General features: G+C 45.6%; 1 protein-coding gene and 1 pseudogene across 1 annotated transcript; both read right to left on the bottom strand.

Moving 5' to 3' along the window:
• Positions 1–283: 283 nt before the first annotated feature.
• LOC125542665 lies at positions 284–2849 on the bottom strand. Its single transcript, XM_048705797.1, has 3 exons — positions 2644–2849; positions 2384–2535; positions 284–662 (listed from the first exon to the last, which is right to left on the bottom strand). Exons 2-3 carry the CDS (start codon positions 2494–2496, stop codon positions 440–442), a joined length of 336 nt encoding a protein of 111 aa, XP_048561754.1. The 5' UTR covers positions 2497–2535; positions 2644–2849; the 3' UTR covers positions 284–439.
• Positions 2850–4007: 1158 nt separating this feature from the next.
• The window catches only part of LOC125547865, a 38749-nt pseudogene continuing 19645 nt past the window's right edge, over positions 4008–23111 (bottom strand).

Raw genomic sequence — 23111 nt, 5'->3', positions numbered from 1 at the left:
CTTTTGAATAGAAAGTTTAAATTAAGTTCTATTTTTATATTTGTGTTTCTCATGATGAGGGCTTTCAAATATGATCCATTTTGAATACTTTTGATCAATTTTGAAAATAAATGTCAATTTCAACTCTTCAAAATTGATACGAATGACTGACAAATCATGATTTTTGTGCCTACGACCAACAAAAAATATCTTAAAATTTTATCTATAAAAACTTGGTAAAAATGAGCAAGAAAACTACAAACTTAAAACTGGACATGGCTCAGCAGGTGCGTGCCCCTACGAATTTCCGGAGTGATTATAAAAGCACTCATCCATAGTTCGATCAGTCCGTACATATCAGCGTTTACAAAATGGGGCATCTTATTCTGATATCAACAATCACAAAACTCTATTAAATGGTCATACTCTGATCAATAATCACAAAAACGCTACCAAATGGTCATCTGACCTTGGCGCACTCTGCACACGGGAGGCGGCCTTTAGAACGGCACTTTGAGCAAGGGACCAAATCAGCTGCCTTGGTTTCAGCTCCAAGAGATTCATAGATGTCCTCAAGCACGCCGAATGTGAAGGTTCCGCCTTTCCTAACAGAGCCTACTCCTTTGCATTGTGAACATGCCACCATCCGAAGATCACCACAGCGCTTGCACATGTTTAAAGAGCTGCAATGCAGTAGCAATTTTTTTAAGTGAAGTAAGGATACTAATTGCACTATGAATTTTCTGATAAGAAATTGTTGGCAAGTTTGTTTATTTAAGTTTAATCCGTGGGTCCAGGGAGTTTTCACTTTACTTAAGTTTAAAGCATGTCATGGAGCATCTCCAACAGCCGCCCAACGGGCGGCGCGCTAAAAAATACTTTGCAGCGCGCCCATCGCCTGATTTGGCGCGGCGGGCAGTGTTCGCTCCAGGAGCCGCGCTAAAATTTAGCGCGCGCTCGCACGAACACTCTAGACTAGGTTGCATACATATTTTTTAGATACAAACGATACATAGTTCATCTCATAGATAAAACGATACATAGCTATTTTACACAGTTCATTCATAGCATAGATAGATAAAACTACGGTGCAACTATATAAAAACTACAGTGCAACTATATACTATGGTGCAACTAGATAAACTATGGTGCAACTACAACCTACTCCGAGTCGTCCTCATCATCAGCATCATCCTCGCTGGTGTTGTCCGAGGTATCGAGCCAAATGTCCTTCCAACGAAGATAATTATCCCCAAAGATCGACTCCCCACCTGCTTCAACGATATCACACTGCGATATCGCCAGTGCTTTTCGCCGACGCCTGTCCGCCCGCTCCGCGCGGCGCCTTGCCGTCCTTTCCGACCAGTAGGCGCGCTCGTTGGCGACGTCCTTCGGGTGGCGCCAGCGCCACTCCGCCATGGCTCGCTCGTCCTCCTCGACGATGAGGAGGCGGCGCTGCCGCCGACGCTGCTCCGCACGGTCCTGGTCCGTGATAAGACGAGGCGGAGGGGCGATGGCCTGCGCCTGCTCGCGCGTGTAGACGTCGCGGAAGTTCATCTACGATGTAGGCCTCTCTAGGCGTCACGCCGCCGCGTCGTACGCGCGAGCGGCCTCGTGCGCGGTCCCGAACGTGTCGAGGCCCAGCCGGACGTCGCCGGACCCGATCTCGGCGTAGTAGGTGTCGTCGGGGCGCTCGCGGATGCCGTGGTAGCCAGACGATCCCCGGCGGCGCGGTGGTGGCAGGGCGAGCAAGCGCAAGCAAGCGGCAGAGAAGCGGCAGAGGGAGTGAGGAGAGCACGCGTGGCAGTGTGGGGGCCGCGTGACGAGCGCCGCGATTTATAGGCGCGCCGAAAGCGGTGCGCCAAAACTAAAGCGCGAGCTGCCCCCTTTTCCTGCGTGCTACTTTCTCGCCATCGTTGGAGCGCGCAAAAACGCCCCGCGCACGCTAAAGTGACAGTTCACCGCGCGCGCGTCTTTTGGCGCCCCTGTTGGAGATGCTCTAAAGTGTTGTGTTGTGAAAGCAAACAAATAATTCTAAAGCACAGCATACAAAAAGAGAGAAGGACAGATACAGTAGCCTATTGTCGTCGAAAGGGGATTCATCTATCTGAGATCTGAAGGAAATACAGTGCCATATGCCTTCAATTATTTTCCGGCTATCTACTCCTACCAGATATTCTGAGGTGTCAGTAATTTTTTGGAACTGCTTGGAAGAACAGATTAAGTGATGATGTATAGTTCATTGCCAAGTTATATGTAGTTTGTATACTAACGAAACAATGCATAGTAGTTCGACTTTTTCTCAGCTGCAATGCTGTTGATGTTCTATCTGCAGGACGTAAATATGACAATGAAGCGGGCAAAGAAGCAAGGAAGCAAGAAGCGGGCAAGGAGGAGCAGGGACCTTCTCTGCGAAGCGGCGACGAAGCCGTCGACCCTCTGCGCGGCGATGCTGGCGCCGAGCAGAAAGGCGCCCACCGCGAAGCCGGCGACCTCGCTCTCCGTCAGCCCCTCCATGCTCGCTGCCTCGCGCTTCGAACGAATCCGCAGAAACAACTGCATGGTTCGGGTAACAAGGGGAGATTCGGATTAGAACGGAACGAACGGCCACAACAGAACAGATCATCCTTAATAATCCAAGCAAAGCTATGATCAATTCGTCACCTGGAGCTGGAAGAATGAAGAATCGATCGGTGCCACGGTCGCGGAGGAGGGCAGCCGCGACTAGGGGAGGAAGAAGCTCTCTGCAGGTGATGCGCTTGGGCGGGAGGATGTTTGGCGGAGAGGCCGCCCGTCGCCAAGGGAAGAAGGAAGAGGATAAGGGAGCTGTCGGCGTGGATTTTTAGAACTGGGTGCACATGTGCCCGATTTAGCAAACACAAATAAATTAAAATAGTAAAAAGAAGTCAAATGTATTTCAAATTTTTTTGCAAAAAACATTTTTAGTGTGTTATTAATACAATGTAAAGTATATTATGATAAAATGTGGTTGGATTGTGGTATCCTCACCCCACCAATGTTCAAATCCTGGTGCTCGCATTTATTCTAAATTTATTTCAGGATTTTCGACGATACGCGTTCAGTGGAAGGAGACGTTCCCGTCGACTACGAGGCGCCTACGGTGACTTCGTAAAATCTCAAGATGACATGCCGGCTCAGTCTTTTGGAGGTGCTCATAGAGATAGGGTGTGCGTGTGTGCGTTTATACGGGTGCATGTATGCGCGTATATATGAGTACTTGCATCTGTACTGTGTTAAAAAAAAATTCATGACGAATGACTTTTGTCATATTGTTGGCAAAAAGATAAATTTGTAATTACAAAATATGTGAATACAAATAGATAAGCATGTGTGCTTTTTTTTAACGGAGGCAAAAGTTCTGTTTCGTTAACTAATTAAGAAGAAAATAGTTGTCCAATTAATTAACGAAAAACCGGATGAAAACCAATACAAACGGAGCACAGATGAACTACTCACACGACATGAAGCCCCACAACCACACAGGCAGCCCATCACACTCTCCGAATACACAATATCCACAAATCCTAAGGCACCTCCCAATCCACAATGACAACCCAATCAAGCAGCCAGAGACGTCTTGTCTTTGGCGACACTCTTGCCTTTACCCACCTTCTTTTGTTTGCCCCTTAATGGTGTCCCCATCAGGAGGCAATCAATTGACCTACCCAAACCAGGTCTAGCAACCTTCATGTTGGCTAGAAATTCATAAAATTCCTTCGCGAAGAGAGCATTTGAATTTGGAGTAGGTGCCAACACAAGTGGCTCAGTGGTCATTCCACTCACAGACATCACGTGCCCGATGGTCAAAGATGAGGGAATGGCGGCAGCATCTAAAACTCCACGCTCCATGACACAAAGAGGTGGGATGTTTGACGTCCGACAAGGCTCCGCATGGGGTGGTGAGGACACCAGGTCCACCTCCGAAGCCTGGAAAGAGTCCAACTTGAGCTGCTCATCGATAAAGGCGAAATAGGTTCGCCACACAACATCTGCAGCTCGGGCATGACCTACAACATCAGAGACACAACCTCGGCGGGGGCCTCACCCTCGGAGTTCGGCAACACATAGGGCGCCGAACTAGACCCAACTGAAGGAAATATGCCCTAGAGGCAATAATAAAGTTATTATTTATTTCCTTATTTCCTGATAAATGTTTATTATTCATGCTAGAATTGTATTAACCGGAAACATAATGCATGTGTGAATACATAGACAAACAGAGGGTCACTAGTATGCCTCTACTTGACTAGCTCTTGACTAGCTCGTTAATCAAAGATGGTTATGTTTCCTAACCATAGACAAAGAGTTGTTATTTGATTAACGGGATCACATCATTAGGAGAATGATGTGATTGACTTGACCCATTCCGTTAGCTTAGCACTCGATCGTTTAGTATGTTGCTATTGCTTTCTTCATGACTTATACATGTTCCTATGACTATGAGATTATGCAACTCCCGTTTACCGGAGGAACACTTTGTGTGCTACCAAACGTCACAACGTAACTGGGTGATTATAAAGGAGCTCTACAGGTGTCTCTAAAGGTACATGTTGGGTTGGCGTATTTCGAGATTAGGATTTGTCACTCTAATTGTCGGAGAGGTATCTCTGGGCCTTCTCGGTAATGCACATCGCATAAGCCTTGCAAGCATTGCAACTAATGAGTTAGTTGCGAGATGATGTATTACGAAACGAGTAAAGAGACTTGCCGGTAACGATATTGAACTAGGTATTGAGATACCGACGATCGAATCCGCGGGCAAGTAACATACCGATGACCAAGGGAACAACGTATGTTGTTATGCGGTCTGACCGATAAAGATCTTCGTAGAATATGTAGGAGCCAATATGAGCATCCAGGTTCCGCTATTGGTTATTGACCGGAGACGTGTCTCGGTCATGCCTACATTGTTCTCGAACCCGTAGGGTCCGCACTTAAGGTTTCGATGACAGTTATATTATGAGTTTATGAGTTTTGATGTACCGAAGGAGTTCGGAGTCCCGGATGAGATCGGGGACATGACGAGGAGTCTCGAAATGGTCGAGACGTAAAGATCGATATATTGGACGACTATATTCGGACATCGGAAAGGTTCCGAGTGGTTCGGGTATTTTTCGAAGTACCGGGGAGTTACGGGAATACGGGAGAAGAAGTATATGGGCCTTATTAGGCTTTAGGGGAGAGGGAGAGGCAGGCCGCGCGCCCCCCCAAGGCCTAGTCCGAATTGGACTAGGGGGAGGGGCTGCGCCCCCTCCTTCCTTCTCTTCCCTCTTCCCCTTCCTTGTCTCCTACTCTTACTACATGGAAGGACTCCTAGTTGGACTAGGAAAGGGGGAATCCTACTCCCGATGGGAGTAGGACTCCCCTAGGGCGCGCCATAGAGAGGGCCGGCCCTCCCCTCCTCCACTCCTTTATATACAGGGGCAGGGGGGCACCCCATAGACACACAAGTTGATCCACGTGATCGTTTTCTTAGCCGTGTGCGGTGCCCCCTTCCACCATAATCCTCGATAATATTGTAGCGGTGCTTAGGCGAAGCCCTGCGACGGTAGAACATCAAGATCGTCACCACGCCGTCGTGCTGACGGAACTCTTCCCCGACACTTTGCTGGATCGGAGTCCGGGGATCGTCATCGAGCTGAACGTGTGCTAAAACTCGGAGGTGCCGTAGTTTCGGTGCTTGATCGGTCGGGCCGTGAAGACGTACGACTACATCAACCGCGTTGTGCTAACGCTTCCGCTGTCGGTCTACAAGGGTACGTAGATCACACTCTCCCCTCTCGTTGCTATGCATCACCATGATCTTGCGTGTGCGTAGGAAATTTTTGAAATTACTACGTTCCCCAACAGTGGTATCAAAGCCTAGGTTTTATGTGTTGATGTTATATGCACGAGTAGAACACAAGTGAGTTGTGAGCGATATAAGTCATACTGCTTACCAGCATGTCATACTTTGGTTCGGCGGTATTGTTGGACGAAGCGGTCCGGACCGACATTACGCGTATGCTTACGCGAGACCGGTTCTCCCGACGTGCTTTGCACAAAGGTGGCTAGCGGGTGTCAGTTTCTCCAACTTTAGTTGAACCGAGTGTGGCTACGCCCGGTCCTTGCGAAGGTTAAAACAGCACCAACTTGACAAACTATCATTGTGGTTTTGATGCGTAGGTAAGATTGGTTCTTACTTAAGCCCGTAGCAGCCACGTAAAACTTGCAACAACAAAGTAGAGGACGTCTAACTTGTTTTTGCAGGGCATGTTGTGATGTGATATGGTCAAGACATGATGCTAAATTTTATTGTATGAGATGATCATGTTTTGTAACCAAGTTATCGGCAACTGGCAGGAGCCATATGGTTGTTGCTTTATTGTATGCAATGCAATCACGCTGTAATGCTTTACTTTATCACTAAGCGGTAGCGATAGTCGTGGAAGCATAAGATTGGCGAGACGGCAACGATACTATGATGGTGATCAAGGTGTCGTGCCGGTGACGATGGTGATCATGACGATGCTTCGAAGATGGAGATCACAAGCACAAGATGATGGCGGCCATATCATATCACTTATATTGGTTGCATGTGATGTTTATCTTTTATGCATCTTATCTTGCTTTGTTTGACGGTGGCATTTTAATATGATCTCTCACTAATTATCAAGAAGTGTTCTCCCTGAGTATGCACCGTTGCGAAAGTTCTTCTGCTGAGACACCACGTGATGATCGGGTGTGATAGGCTCTACGTTCAAATACAACGGGTGCAAAAAAGTTGCACACGCGGAATACTCAGGTTATACTTGACGAGCCAAGCATATACAGATATGGCCTCGGAACACGGAGACCGAAAGGTCGAGCGTGAATCATATAGTAGATATGATCAACATAGTGATGTTCACCAATGAAACTGCTCCATCTCACGTGATGATCGGACATGGTTTAGTTGATTTGGATCACGTGATCACTTAGAGGATTAGAGGGATGTCTATCTAAGTGGGAGTTCTTAAGTAATATGATTAATTGAACTTGAATTTATTATGAACTTAGTCCTGGTAGTATTTTGCAAATTATGTTGTAGATCAATAGCTCGCGTTGTTGCTTTCAAATGTTTATTTTGATATGTTCCTAGAGAAAATTGTCTTGAAAGATATTAGTAGCAATGATGCGGATTGGATCCGTTATCTAAGGTTTATCCTCATTGCTGCACAGAAGAATTATGTCCTTGATGCACCGCTAGGTGACAGACCTATTGCAGGAGCAGATGCAGACGTTATGAACGTTTGGCTAGCTCAATATGATGACTACTTGATAGTTTAGTGCACCATGCTTAATGGCTTAGAATCGGGACTTCAAAGACATTTTGAACGTCATGGACCATATGAGATGTTCCAGGAGTTGAAGTTAATATTTCAAGCAAATACCCGAGTTGAGAGATATGAAGTATCCAACAAGTTCTATAGCTAAAAGATGGAGGAGAATCGCTCAACTAGTGAGCATGTGCTCAGATTGTCTGGATACTACAATCGCTTGAATCAAGTGGGAGTTAATCTTCCAGATAAGATAGTGATTGACAGAATTCTCTAGTCACCATCACCAAGTTAGTAAAACTTCATGATGAACTATAATATGCAAGGGATAACGGAAACAACTCCCAAGCTCTTCGTGATGCTGAAATCAACGAAGGTAGAAATCAAGAAAAACATCAAGTGTTGATGGTTGACAAGACCACTAGTTTCAAGAAAAGGGCAAAGGGAAGAAGGGGAACTTCAAGAAGAACGGCAAGCAAGTTGCTGCTCAAGTAAAGAAGCCCAAGTCTGATCCTAAGCCTGAGACTAAGTGCTTCTACTGCAAAGGGACTGGTCACTGGAAGTGGAACTGCCCCAAGTATTTGGCGGATAAGAAGGATGGCAAGGTAAACAAAGGTATATTGGATATACGTGTTATTGATGTGTACTTTACTAGTGTTTATAGCAACCCCTCGGCATTTGATACTAGTTCAGTTGCTAAGAGTAGTAACTCAAAACGGGAGTTACAGAATAAACAGAAACTACTAAAGGGTGAGGTGACGATGTGTGTTGGAAGTAGTTCCAAGATTGATATGATCATCATCGCACACTCCCTATACTTTCGGGATTAGTGTTGAAACTAAATAAGTGTTATTCGGTGTTTGCGTTGAGCATGAATATGATTTGATCATGTTTATTGCAATACGGTTATTCATTAAAGTCGGAGAATAATTGTTGTTCTGTTTACATGAATAAAACCTTCGATGGTCATACACCCAATGAAAATAGTTCGTTGGATCTCGATCATAGTGTTACACATATTCATAATATTGAAGCCAAAAAATGCAAAGTTAATAATGATAGTGCAACTTATTTGTGGCACTGCCGTTTAGGTCATATCGGTGTAAAGCACATGAAGAAACTCTATACTGATGGGCTTTTGGAATCACTTGATTATGAATCAGTTGATGCTTGCGAACCATGCCTCATGGGCAAGATGACTAAGACTCCGTTTTTCGGAACAATGGAGCGAGCAATAGATTTGTTGGAAATCATACATACTGATGTATGTGGTCCGATGAATATTGAGGCTCGCGACAGGTATCATTATTTTCTGACCTTCACAGATGATTTAAGCAGATATGAGTATATCTACTTGATGAAACATAAGTCTGAAAAGTTCAAAGTATTTCAGAGTGAAGTGGAAAATCATCGTGACAAGAAAATAAAGTTTCTACGATCTGATCACAGAGACGAATATTTGAGTTACGAGTTTGGTCTTCAATTAAAACAATGTGGAATAGTTTCACAAACTCATGCCACATGGAACACCGCAACATAATGGTGTGTCCGAACGTCATAACCGTACTTTATTGGATATAGTACAATCTATGATGTTTCTTACCGATTTACTAATATCATTTTGGGATCATGCATTAGAGACAGCTGCATTCACGAAAAAAGGGGCACCATCTAAATCCTTTGAGACGACACTGTATGAACTGTGGTTTAGCAAGAAACCAAAGTTGTCGTTTCTTAAAGTTTGGGGTTGCAATGCTTATAAGAAAAAGTTTCATCCTGATAAGCTCAAACCCAAATCGGAGAAATGTGTCTTCATAGGATACCCAAAGAAGACAGTTGGGTACACCTTCTATCACAGATCCGAAGGCAAGAAATTCATTGCTAAGAATGGATCCTTTCTAGAGAAGGAGTTTCTCTCGAAAGAGTGAGTGGGAGGAAAGTAGAACTTGATGAGGTAACTGTACCTGCTCCCTTATTGGAAAGTAGTTCATCACAGAAAACGGTTTCTGTGACACCTACACCAATTAGTGAGGAAGTTAATGATGATGATCATGAAACTTCAGATCAAATTATTACTGAACCTCGTAGATCAACCAGAGTAAGATCCGCACCAGAGTGGTACGGTAATCCTGTTCTGGAAATCATGCTACTAGATCATGATGAACCTACGAACTATGAAGAAGCGATGGTGAGCCCAGATTCCGCAAAATGGCTTGAAGCCATGAAATCTGAGATGGGATCCATGTATGAAAACAAAGTATGGACTTTGGTTGACTTGCCCGATGATCGGCAAGCAATTGAAAATAAATGGATCTTCAAGAGGAAGACGGACGCTGGTAGTAGTGTTACTATCTAGAAAGCTAGAATTGTCGCAAAAAGGTTTTCGACAAGTTCAAGATGTTGACTACGATGAGAGTTTCTCACTCGTATCTATGCTTAAGTCTGTCCGAATCATGTTAGCAATTGCCGCATTTTATGAAATCTGGCAAATGGATAAACAAATTTGCGTTCCTTAATGGATTTCTTAAAGAAGAGTTGTATATGATGCAACCAGAAGGTTTTGTCAATCCTAAAAATGTTAACAAAATATGCAATCTCCAGCGATCCATCTGTGGACTGGTGCAAGCATCTCGGAGTTGGAATATGCGCTTTGATGAGATGATCAAAGTATATAGTTTTATACAGACTTGTGGTGAAGCTTGTATTTACAAGAAAGTGAGTGGGAGCACTACAGCATTTCTGACAAGTATATGTGAATGACATATTATTGATTGGAAATAATGTAGAATTATTCTGCAAAGCATAAAGGAGTGTTTGAAAGAAGTTTTTCAAAGAAAGACCTAGGCGAAGCTGCTTACATATTAAGCATCAAGATCTATAGAGATAGATCAAGACACTTGATAAGTTTTTTCAATGAGTACATACCTTGACAATATTTTGAAGTAGTTCCAAATGGAACAGTCAAAGAAAAGAGTTCTTGGCTGTGTTACAAGGTGTGAAATTGAGTAAGACTCAAAGCCCGACCACGGCAGAAGATAGAAAGAGAATGAAAGTCATTCCCTATGCCTCAGCCATAGGTTCTATAAAGTATGCCATGCTGTGTACCAGATCTATTGTATACCCTACACTGTGTTAAGCAACGGAGTACAATAGTGATCTAGGAGTAGATCACTGGACAGCGGTCAAAATTATCCTTAGTGAAATAAGGATATGTTTCTCGATTATGGAGGTGACAAAAGGTTCGTCGTAAAAGGGTTACGTCGATACAAGTTTTGGCACTGATCCGGATGACTCTTAGTCTCAATCTGGATGCATATTGAAAGTGGGAGCAATTAGCTAGAGTAGCTCCGTGCAGAGCATTGTTGACATAGAAATTTGCAAAATACATATGGATCTGAATATGGCAGACCCGTTGACTAAACTTCTCTCACAGGCAAAACATGATCACACCTTAGTACTCTTTGGGTGTTAATCACATAGCGATGTGAACTAGATTATTGACTCTAGTAAACCCTTTGAGTGTTGGTCACATAATGATGTGAACTATTGGTGTTAAATCACATGGCAATGTGAACTAGATTATTGACTCTAGTGCAAGTGGGAGACTGAAGGAAATATGCCCTAGAGGCAATAATAAAGTTATTATTTATTTCCTTATTTCATGATAAATGTTTATTATTCATGCTAGAATTGTATTAACCGAAAACATAATACATGTGTGAATACATAGACAAACAGAGTGTCACTAGTATGCCTCTACTTGACTAGCTCGTTAATCAAAGATGGTTATGTTTCTTAACCATAGACAAAGAGTTGTTATTTGATTAACGGGATCACATCATTAGGAGAATGATGTGATTGACTTGACCCATTCCGTTAGCTTAGCACTCGATCGTTTAGTATGTTGCTATTGCTTTCTTCATGACTTATACATGTTCCTATGACTATGAGATTATGCAACTCCCGTTTACCGGAGGAACACTTTGTGTGCTACCAGACGTCACAACGTAACTGGGTGATTATAAAGGAGCTCTACAGGTGTCTCTAAAGGTACATGTTGGGTTGGCGTATTTCGAGATTAGGATTTGTCAGTCCGATTGTCGGAGAGGTATCTCTGGGCCCTCTCGGTAATGCACATCACCTAAGCCTTGCAAGCATTGCAACTAATGAGTTAGTTGCGAGATGATGTATTACGAAACGAGTAAAGAGACTTGCCGGTAACGAGATTGAACTAGGTATTGAGATACCGACGATCGAATCTCGGGCAAGTAACATACCGATGACAAAGGGAACAACGTATGTTGTTATGCGGTCTGACCGATAAAGATCTTCGTAGAATATGTAGGAGCCAATATGAGCATCCAGGTTCCGCTATTGGTTATTGACCGGAGAGTGTCTCCGGTCATGTCTACATTGTTCTCGAACCGTAGGGTCCGCACGCTTAAGGTTTCGATGATAGTTATATTATGAGTTTATGAGTTTTGATGTACCGAAGGAGTTCGGAGTCCCGGATGAGATCGGGGACATGACGAGGAGTCTCGAAATGGTCGAGAACGTAAAGATCGATATATTGGACGACTATATTCGGACATCGAAAGGTTCCGAGTGGTTCGGGTATTTTTCGGAGTACCGGGGAGTTACGGGAATACGGGAGAAGAAGTATATGGGCCTTATTAGGCTTTAGGGGAGAGGAGAGGCAGCCGCGCGCCCCCCCAAGGCCTAGTCCGAATTGGACTAGGGGGGAGGGGCTGCGCCCCCTCCTTCCTTCTCTTCCCTCTTCCCCTTCCTTGTCTCCTACTCTTACTACATGGAAGGGCTCCTAGTTGGACTAGGAAAGGGGGAATCCTACTCCCGGATGGGAGTAGGACTCCCCTAGGGCGCGCCATAGAGAGGCCGGCCCCTCCCCTCCTCCACTCCTTTATATACGGGGCAGGGGGCACCCCATAGACACACAAGTTGATCCACGTGATCATATTCTTAGCCGTGTGCGGTGCCCCCTTCCACCATAATCCTCGATAATATTGTAGTGGTGCTTAGGCGAAGCCCTGCGACGGTAGAACATCAAGATCGTCACCACGCCGTCGTGCTGACGGAACTCTTCCCCGACACTTTGCTGGATCGGAGTCCGGGGATCGTCATCGAGCTGAACATGTGCTAAAACTCGGAGGTGCCGTAGTTTCGGTGCTTGATCGGTCGGGCCATGAAGACGTACGACTACATCAACCGCGTTGTGCTAACGCTTCCGTTGTCGGTCTACAAGGGTATGTAGATCACACTCTCCCCTCTCGTTGCTATGCATCACCATGATCTTGCGTGTGCGTAGGAAATTTTTGAAATTACTACGTTCCCCAACACCAACATGGGGCGAGAAGCTCGAAGCACGAGCAGTAAAGCATCCGTAGAGATCCACATCTTTGTCGCCCTCGAAGTCAACAACCATCTTAGGTAGAGGAGGGGACATAGGAGGGAGTGGTGCCTCAACCGTCGCAGGAGATAGTCTGCTTAGAGCAACATCTGCACGCTCCAGAAGGCTCCCAGCCTGCAACAACCATCCATGCATTGAATTAACCACATCACGTGGAGATTGAATCGCCTTCACCATCTATAAGGAAGGCGTGCCTTGCAGCTAAGAGCGTAGCAGCTCGGCTTGCGCAGCAAAGACACACTAAAGAGCCTGCTGGAATTTAGTCTATTTTGGGCAGCCCAATAACTATTTCAGAAATTCCTAATAAATTCTAGAGCCCACTTAGCCCATTTGTGCAAGGTAAGGGATACTACTAAAGTTTAGTCCTACATTGCTAGTTTAGTGGGAGTTGGACCTCCTTATAAGGGAGGTTATTTCCCCACTTGTACGAGCATGAGAACAAGAGGGATATCCACGCGCGCTCCTCCTCCGCCGCCCGCCTCGCCACGCCACGCCTCGCCTCGCCACGACGCGACGCGACGCGGGTTGCGGGTATGAGCCGAGCCGATATCTAAATTTTTGCCACGCACTACGGGTATACGAAAGGTCACACGGAAGCTGAAAAGATTTTTGTGAAAGTGGAGTTCGAATGCGAACGGTGCAGCCCTTCAGCTGCTGGCTGTTCGTTTTGCCTCCCGGCGCAGCCTCTCGCCTCCTTCTCTTGCGCCTATAAAAGGGAGGTCGCTCCTCTCAGAGAGACGCACCAGAACTTCTTCTTCCTCTCGCCACCGGTTCCAATCTCTGAGCTGCTGTTGTCTTCCTCATCCCGGCTTGCGGCGTGCACCGCAGGTCGAGACAGTAGGCCTCCGAAACCGCACCTCTTTGAGTCCTGTACGGGAGAAGGGTGATAAGGTTTTTGGGGAGCGCTCTGCGCGACTACTGGCTTCTTCATCACGGACTCCGACGACTACTTCCCCGACGTCGACTACCTCAGCAACGACATGGCTGGAGAGGATGTCGACCCCAAGTCTAGTGCTTCTGCTGCTGCTGTCCCGTATGTGTTCTTCTTCTTAGATGTCCTGCCACAGTTTCTCGTACTAGTACTTGCCCTACATGTGTTAGGTTCTACTCCATATATGCAACATGATCTAGTGTTTGTCCTAGATGTGTTCAGTTCAAGTTCATATATGCAAATGCTATTTACTTTTTCTCCGTCAGGTTGCATGACTTGCTTCATTGCGGCTATATTAGTCATGCTTTATCTAATATCTCTGTTAATAAAATCATTTGGTAAATTGCTCATAGTTCCAACAATCCAAAAACCTTATTATAGGCAATTTACCCCAAGTGGTTTTGCTGCTTCCATGAGACCTCCTATGTTTGAGGGTATCCACTATAAGAGGTGGCGTGTGAGAGCAGTCTTATGGTTTCAAACCATGAGTTGCTACGACGTCACTCTTGGCAAACCTGAAGGAGAGCTTGATGCCAACAGGCACAAGCCTTTCAGAAAATGGATACTCTGTTTAAGGCTGCTCTCTTGAGTGTTCTTGGTGAGAACATAGTTGATGCTTATGCGTCAATTGATAATGGAAAAGATATGTGGGATGCACTCGAGGCCAAGTTTGGGGTCTCGGATGCTGGCACTGAGCTATACATCATGAGCAATTCTATGATTACAGGATGACTGAAGAGCGCTCTGTGGTTGAGCAAGCTCATGAGATACAATCATTTGCTAGAGAACTTGAGCACTTCGGTTGTATGCTACCGGACAAGTTTGTTGCCGGAGGTATCATCACTAAGCTTCCTCCTTCATGGAGGAACTTTGCTACCTTGCTAAAGCATAAGAGGCAGGAGTTTTCCGTCCCGGATCTCATTGTCACTCTTGATGTGGAAGAAAAGGCGAGAGCAAAGGACACACGTGCTCGAGGTATTGAGGAAGGATCTAGTGCCAATGTGGTACAGAAGCAGAACTTCCAGTCCCACAAGTTCAAGAACAAGGGCAAGTTTGATGGTAAAGCAAAGTTTGATGGGAAGAACAAGGTTGTCCAGCACAAGAACTTCAGGAAGAAGAATGACAAGAAGAAAGGTGTCTGTCATGTGTGTGGGGATCCTGATCATTGGGCTCCTAGTTTCCCTAATCGCTATGACAAGCGTCATCCTGGGAAAGGCGGCAAGACCGCTAATGTTGTCATTGGAGACATTGATATGAAGGATAATGGGTATGGTATATTTCCCACTATTCTTTTAGTATGTCATTCTCCTGATTGGTTGATTGACACGGGTGCTAATGTGCATGTATGCGGTGATATTTCCATGTTTTCGTCTTATCAGACCGCAGGGACTTCAACCGTGCTGATGGGCAACGGTTCAAGTGCTTCTGTTCGTGGTGTTGGCACTGTCGATCTGAAGTTTACTTCGGGGAAGATCGTGCGGCTGAAGAACGTGCATTATGTCCCCTCCATCAATAAAAATTTTGTTAGTGTATCCCTTCTGTGTAGAGATGACTACAAGCTTGTCTTTGAGTCGAACAAATTTGTAATATCCAAGTATGGAACCTTTGTTGGTAAAGGCTATGAGTCAGGAGGCCTGTTTCGTTTATCCTTATCAGATGTTTTCAATAAAGTTGTTAATCATGTTTGCAACAATAGTGACTCAAATGTGTGGCATTCACGTCTTTGTCATGTTAACTTTGGTTGCATGTTGCGACTAGCGAAGTTGAACTTAATCCCTAGTTTCACCACTGTCAGGGGATCTAAGTGTCAAGTGTGTGTGCAAGCTAAGCAACCTCGTAAGTCTCACACGACTGCAGAAACGAGAAATCTTGCACCACTAGAGCTCATACATTCAGATCTATGTGAAATGAATGGTGTTTTGACAAAAGGTGGAAAGAAATATTTCATGACGTTAATTGATGACTCCACTAGATACTGCCATGTGTATCTTCTGAAATCTAAGGATGAGGCTTTGAACTTTTTCAAGATCTATAAATCTGAAGTGGAAAACCAACTTGATCGGAAAATCAAGAGGTTTAGGTCCAACCATGGTGGAGAGTATTTTTCCAATGAATTTGATGCTTTTTGTGCGGAACATGGTATAATCCATGAGAGGATGCCTCCCTATTCACCTTAGTCAAATGGGGTAGCCGAAAGAAAGAACCGTACTCTAACTGATTTGGTTAATGCCATGTTAGACACATCGGGTCTCTCCAAGGCATGGTGGGGGGAGGCGATATTGACGGCATGTCATGTCCTAAACCGAGTTCCCACAAAGAACAAAGAGATAACTCCATTCGAGGAATGGGATAAGAAAAGGTTAAAACTCTCTTATCTACGAACATGGGGTTGTTTGGCAAAAGTCAATGTTCCGATTCCAAAGAAGCGGAAGCTTGGACCAAAGACTATGGATTGTGTTTTCCTGGGATATGCTTTTCATAGCATTGACTATAGATTCTTGGTTGTAAAATCTGAGGTACCTGACATGCATGTCGGTACGATCATGGGGTCGAATGATGCGACTTTCTTTGAAGATATCTTTCCCATGAAGGATATGGCTACCTCATCTAATTAGGAGATGCCTAGTTCATCGAATCAGGAACCAGTTACAATTACCGAACCTACAATTTTGATGGAACACTTTGAAAGTCTTGTGGAGGAAAACAATGAAGTTCCTATTAGGAGCAAGAGACAGAGGACTGCAAAGTCCTTTGGTGATGATTTTCTTGTGTACCTCATAGATGACACTCCCAGTTCTATTTCAGAGGCTTGTGCATCTGAAGATGCTGACTACTAGAAGGAGGCGGTTCGTAGCGAGATGGATTCCATCTTGGCGAATGAAACTTGGGAGATAACTGATCGTCCTTATGGGTGCAAACCTATAGGATGCAAATGGGTATTCAACAAGAAGCTTAGGCCTGATGGTACTATTGAAAAGTACAAGGCTCGGCTCGTGGCTAAGGGTTATACCCAAAAGGAAGGTGAAGACTTCTTTGATACTTACTCACCTGTGGCTCGACTGACCACTATTCGAGTTCTACTTTCACTAGCTACCTCACATGGTCTTCTCGTTCATCAAATGGATGTTAAGACTGCTTTCCTAAATGGAGAGTTGGACGAGGAAATTTATATGGAACAACCAGATGGGTTTGTACTAGATGGTCAGGAAGGAAAAGTGTGCAAGTTGCTAAAGTCTTTGTCTGGACTCAAGCAAGCACCCAAACAGTGGCATGAGAAGTTTGAAAGAACTTTAACAGCTGCAGGCTTTGTTGTAAACGAAGCTGACAAATGTGTGTAATATCGCCATGGTGGGGGCGAGGGAGTTATCCTTTACTTGTATGTTGATGACATACTGATTTTCGGAACAAATCTAAATGTTATTAAGGAGGTCAAAAATTTCATATCTCGTTGTTTTGAGATGAAGGATTTAGGAGTGGCTGATGTCATTCTGAACATCAAGTTGTTGAGATATGATGATGGTGGGATTACATTGCTTCAATCTCACTATGTGGAAAAGATCTTGAGTCGCTTTGGCTACAGTGACTGCAAGCCCTCTCCAACACCATATGATGTTAGTGTGTTGCTTCGAAAGAATCAAAGAATTGCTAGAGACCAATTGAAGTATTCTCAGATTATTGGCCCGCTTATGTACTTAGCCAGTGCTACAAGACCTGACATCTCTTTTGCTGTTAGCAAACTGAGTCGGTTTGTTTCAAAACCAGGAGATGTGCATTGGAAAGCTCTAGAGAGAGTTTTGCGTTATTTGAAAGGCACTGCAAATTATGGAATTCACTACACCGGGCACCCAAAGGTGCTTGAAGGGTATAGTGACTCAAACTAGATCTCAGATGCTGATGTGATAAAGGCCACGAGTGGATATGTATTCACTCATGGAGGTGGCGTTGTTTCTTGGAAGTCTTGCAAGCAGATCATCTTAACGAGGTAAACAATGGAAGCAGAACTCACAGCACTAGATACAGCTACGGTCGAAGCAGATTGGCTTCGTCGGCTCTTAAATGACTTGCCGGTTGTTGAGAAACCTGTACTGGGTGTCTTTATGAACTGCGACAATCAAACTGTGATCACGAAAGTGAGCAGCTCAAAGGATAACATGAAGTCATCAAGACACATTCAGAGAAGGTTAAAGTCTGTCAGGAAAATGAAAAACTCCAGAGTTATTGCATTGGATTATATCCAAACGTCTAAAAATCTGGCAGATCCTTTTACTAAGGGTATATCACGTAATGTGATAGATAATGCATCTATAGAGATGGGTATGAGACCCACAATATGAGTTGTTCACAGTGGTAACCTATTCTTTATGATCGGAGATCCCGTGAATTAGATGTGGAAGACAAGTTGTTGGTCAACTGAGAGGAGAGTATCCTTACTATTCACAATACCACTCCATGAAGATGCAATACTCTCCTAATCTGCATGGCAGGTTGATGTATATCTTAATGTGTTCTAAGTGGCTTATTTAAGCAGAGATGTTATCTTGCAGAACATCTTTTGAAGAACACACCTATATGAGTCTGATTATCAAACGTCGCAATCTATGAGAGTAGGGTTCTCTCTAGTAAACTCATGAAAGGTCACAGAGTATGACGCATAAGCTCCACCCACGGGGAAGACCCACGGTAGCCACGTATCAGTCAAGGCTTTATGTGAAGCTAGATTCGCAGAAAACTTACAGTTCAAGGCCCAGTCCACTATTCAAGTTGCTTACTAGTGTAGCATAGAGTTCTAGGTGGAAGTTCAACTTAACAGTCTCCACTACAGTACCGGTATATAAAACAGTGTTTTGGAACCAAAGGCAAATTTCTGTGTGCCTCTAGGATCTGGTGGGGGATTGGTGGAATTTGGTCTATTTTGGGCAGCCCAATAACTATTTCAGAAATTCCTAATAAATCCTAGAGGCCCACTTAGCCCATTTGTGCAAGGAAAGGGATACTACTAAAGTTTAGTCCCACATTGCTAGTTTAGTGGGAGTTGGACCTCCTTATAAGGGAGGTTCTTTCCTCACTTATACGAGCATGAGAACAAGAGGGATATCCACGCGCGCTCCTCCGCCGCCGCCCTCCTCGCCACGCCACGCCTCGTCATGACGCGACGCGACGCGACGCGGGTTGCGGGAATGAGCCGAGCCGATATCTAAATTTTTCCACGCACTACGGGTATACGAAAGGTCACACGAAAGCTGAAAAGATTTTTTTCAAAAGTGGAGTTCGAATGCGAACGGTGCAGCCCTTCAGCTGCTGGCTGTTCGTTTCGCCTCCCGGCGCAGCCTCTTGCCTCCTTCTCTTGCGCCTATAAAAGGGAGGTCGCTCCTCTCAGAGAGACGCACCAGAACTTCTTCTTCCTCTCGCCACCGGTTCCAATCTCTGAGCTGCTGTTGTCTTCCTCATCCCGGCTTGCGGCGTGCACTGCAGGTCGGACAGTAGGCCTCCGAAACCGCACCTCTTTGAGTCCTGTACGGAAAAAAAGGGTGATGAGGTTTTTGGGGAGCGCTCTGCGCGACTACTGGCTTCTTCATCACGGACTCCGACGACTACTTCCCCGACGTCGACTACCTCAGCAACGACATGGCTGGAGAGGATGTCGACCCCAAGTCCAGTGCTTCTGCTGCTGCTGTCCCGTATGTGTTCTTCTTCTTTCTGTCAGATGTCCTACCACAGTTTCTCGTACTAGTACTTGCCCTACATGTGTTAGGTTCTACTCCATATATGCAACATGATCTAGTGTATGTCCTAGATGTGTTCAGTTCAAGTTCATATATGCAAATGCTATTTACTTTTTCTCCGTCAGGTTGCATGAATTGCTTTATTGCGGCTATATTAGTCATGCTTTATCTAATATCTCTGTTAATAAAATCATTTGGTAAATTGCTCATATTTCCAACAGAGCCACCTTAGCCAAGGCTGCAGAACCAGCAGAAGAAGAAACAACTAATGCCCCGGAGTCACATCGGATCGCCTTGGAGGAAAGCATGGCAACAGACTGGGCCTGACATGAAGCTGAATGAAGATGATGGATGGTGTCGAGGTGGGACAATGACGAAGCAGTCTACACATGTAACTTTTCAAATGAGCGAGCTAGATGTAGTTTTATGTTAATTATGCCGGATGCTGTAGTTTTTCAGTGTAGCCTGATAAACTATATTTTTCAGTTCAGTCATACATTATTATTTGTCACGTAGTAACATTTCCCCCTTACGCTCTATAGCACAATATGAAACACATAATTAATTTTAGAGGCTCTTAATTTTAGTTTCCAAATGTCTTTCATTCTTTCTTTTTTTTGCAAAAATGATCAGATCTATTATAAAGATTCATCGAAAGTACAAAGCACCTCAAACATTCCATTGTGTCCTGAAAAATCAATATGGTTTGCAGGTCCATATGCTTTCATTATTTGGGTCATTCGTTCGAATCTCTCGGGGTATGGGACGGAGACATATCGCTGATTGGAACTATTTGACTGACTTGTTTGATTTGGTGCTGTTATAGACACGACGCCTGCTGCGGTTGGATCCTTCCAGCTGGTGTGGGCAAGGGGCGCGAGGTGGAGGCAGCGGCCCGGCGTTGGTCGTTGTGATGGGCGTGGGCTACGGCGTGGTGGCCTCACGGTGCTTGGTCGGGCCGGCATTGCAGCGACGGCTAGAGTCAGGTTTGGCGTCTGTTCGTTCGCAGGTGGCCTGTGTGGATGCCCTGTTGGTTGTCTTCGGCTTCGGCTATGGCCGGTCTGGCGATCCCCGCGTAGCTAGGCGGGTGGTCGGTCCTTGCCAGATGCAGATCCAGCTGGGAGCAAAGGTTGGGTGTCAGGGGTGGCGTTTGGAAGAGGTGGTGGGTGTGATAGGTGGCTCTGATGTGGTCGGGCCACCCGTCACCGGCAGGGGTGCCGAGCGTTGACGATGTCCGCTCCCGCTTCACCTCTTCTTAGACCTGGTGGCTCCCTGATCAGTCTGGTCGTTCTAGTCACCGGCAGCTCTGCCGGCGGTTGGAGCAAGCCGGTCGGTTCATCGCTCGCAACTTGAAGGACCTATGGGGTGTCTTGTTTCCTGGACGGCGGTCTGGGTGGCGGGAGCTACGGTGCTCATGGGCTGAGATCGCGGCTCAGGAGTGGGCGGCTAGCAGCCATGGCCGTGGAGGCGTGCGTGGTGGCTGGTGGTTTGATGTTTCGTGGTGGTGTGCCATTAGGGTCTTGTGCCTGGCAGCACCTTGGGCGAAGGCAGAGTATGATTGCCGGGGTGAAAATCTTGCCTGGCATTGGCCGCGCCGACGGAGGCAGCGCCCTGGTCATTGTCATCTTCCTGAAGTCTCCGTTATGGTTGCTCCTTTCCCTTCGTCGTGCTCCGGATGAAAATCTAGATCTTTGGATCGGGCGGTGACGGCGCTTCGGTGTTGTATCCTTCCTGAAGGCACTGTCTTGGAGCTCACGGTTCGTCGACTCTCAGCTTCACCTCTTCGTGGTATCTTCACCGTGAAGGGCTCCGGCGGCTCCGTAGTGTTGCTTACAGTCATTGTTTAGTCTACTTCAAGTCGTCCAGTGTGTTGTTGTTGTAGGTCCTTGGCACATATATATGTATCTGGCCTTGGGTGTGTGTTGGTGTGGCGTGTTGTCGTTTGTATCGGCTCGGATGTTGGTGCTTTATATATAAAACGGGGCGAAAGCCTTTTTCATTAAGTCTTTTTCCTAGAATCTACTACGTGGCATTCATTTTCACAAAGGAAACCAGAAAATATAGTTGGTTTCGGCGCGTTCATATACAAAAATATACTCCCTCCAATCCAAAATAAGTGTCATGGATTTAGTTCAAATTTGAATTAAAACCACGACAATTGTTTTGGATCGGAGGGAGTATATCATAGTGGCTCAACGAAACCACAGGCGGAACAGATGCATTAAGTCCGTTAGTATCCACACTTCAGGATAACAATCCCCAATCCCTGCATCTTTGATTAGATACGGTAGACCGACAATCACAGATGTAGCTCCAACGGAAAATACGAACCGCGCAGATACTCAAACATCAATGAATACAACAACCCAAAGTAGAGCAGTAGTACAGAAATGACAGCGAGTAGGGACCTAGACAGAGTCCCAAAAAGTTTGAAACAACAGCAAGGAAGACTCAACATCAGGGCATTGATCTTCTTTTTCTTCAGTCATCCTGGTGCTGCTTGAAACGCCAGAAAGGAAATAACAATGGTTAGTTCAACACCAGTATGAGTGTCGGTGTCAAAACCGGCGGATCTCGGGTAGGGGGTCCCGAACTGTGCGTCTAGGCCGAATGGTAACAGGAGACAAGGGACACGATGTTTTTTACCCAGGTTCGGGCCCTCTCGATGGAGGTAATACCCTACTCCTGCTTGATTAATATTGATGATATGGGTAGTACAAGAGTAGATCTACCACGAGATCAAGGAGGCTAAACCCTAGAAGCTAGCCTATGGTATGATTGTTGTGTATGGAGTTGATTGCCTACGGACTATAACCCTCCAATTTATATAGACACCGGATAGGGTTAGGGTTACACAAGTCGGTTACAATGGTAGGAGATCTTGAATATCCGCATCGCCAAGCTTGTCTTCCACGCCAAGGAAAGTCCCATCCGGACACGGGACGAAGTCTTCAATCTTGTATCTTCATAGTCCAGGAGTCCGGCTGAAGGTATAGTCCGGCTACCCGAACACCCCCTAATCCAAGACTCCCTCAGTAGCCCCTGAACCAGGCTTCAATGACGACGAGTCCGGCGCGCAAATTGTCTTCGGCATTGCAAGGCGGGTTCCTCCTCCAAGTCCTTCATAGAAGATTGTAAACACCAAGAGTAGTGTCCGGCTCTGCAAAATAAGTTTCCACATATTGCCATAGAGAGAATAATATTAACACAAATCAAATCCGCTGATGGATTTTGCAGTGCGCCGTCACACTACAGCCAAGTCCTTTACTCGAATCGTTTTTACTTTTCCACCTCAGCATGTTTTGCGAGGCGGTTTCCTTGGCGCATCTTGTCAAAGCAGAGATCGTGTGCCCCCCTTTTACGGGATTCTCATCAATACGGACGTGGGTAACCCAATCGTGCCCGTTAGCATGTTTTCTCGATTAAAGGCGAGTCCCAAACGGTTACGGGGAGGGCTCCTGGTATTCAACCTCTTATAAAGAGACCAAGGCCTTACTCCTTTCTCCAATCTCAAACGAGTTCGCCCGTCGCCTCGAGTTCCAACACCCTAGGCTCCAGATTCCAGGCACTTCGGACCTTCGACAATGTCCGGTTCCGACCTTCAAGGCCGATGGATGCCCTCCTCCATCACGGAGGAGGACGTGCTAAAGTTGAGAGAGACTAAGTTCTTGACCGCCGAAATCCCGCATAGGTTGCCTGCTCAAAGGCAGGCTATTCCCAGTCCCCAGCCTAGT

This window comes from Triticum urartu, chromosome 3 (assembly GCF_003073215.2).
Source record: "Triticum urartu cultivar G1812 chromosome 3, Tu2.1, whole genome shotgun sequence".
In the NCBI taxonomy this organism is placed as follows: Eukaryota; Viridiplantae; Streptophyta; class Magnoliopsida; order Poales; family Poaceae; genus Triticum; species Triticum urartu.
The sequence above is the reverse complement of the archived record's forward strand: the minus strand, read 5'-3'. Positions and strand labels throughout refer to the sequence as shown.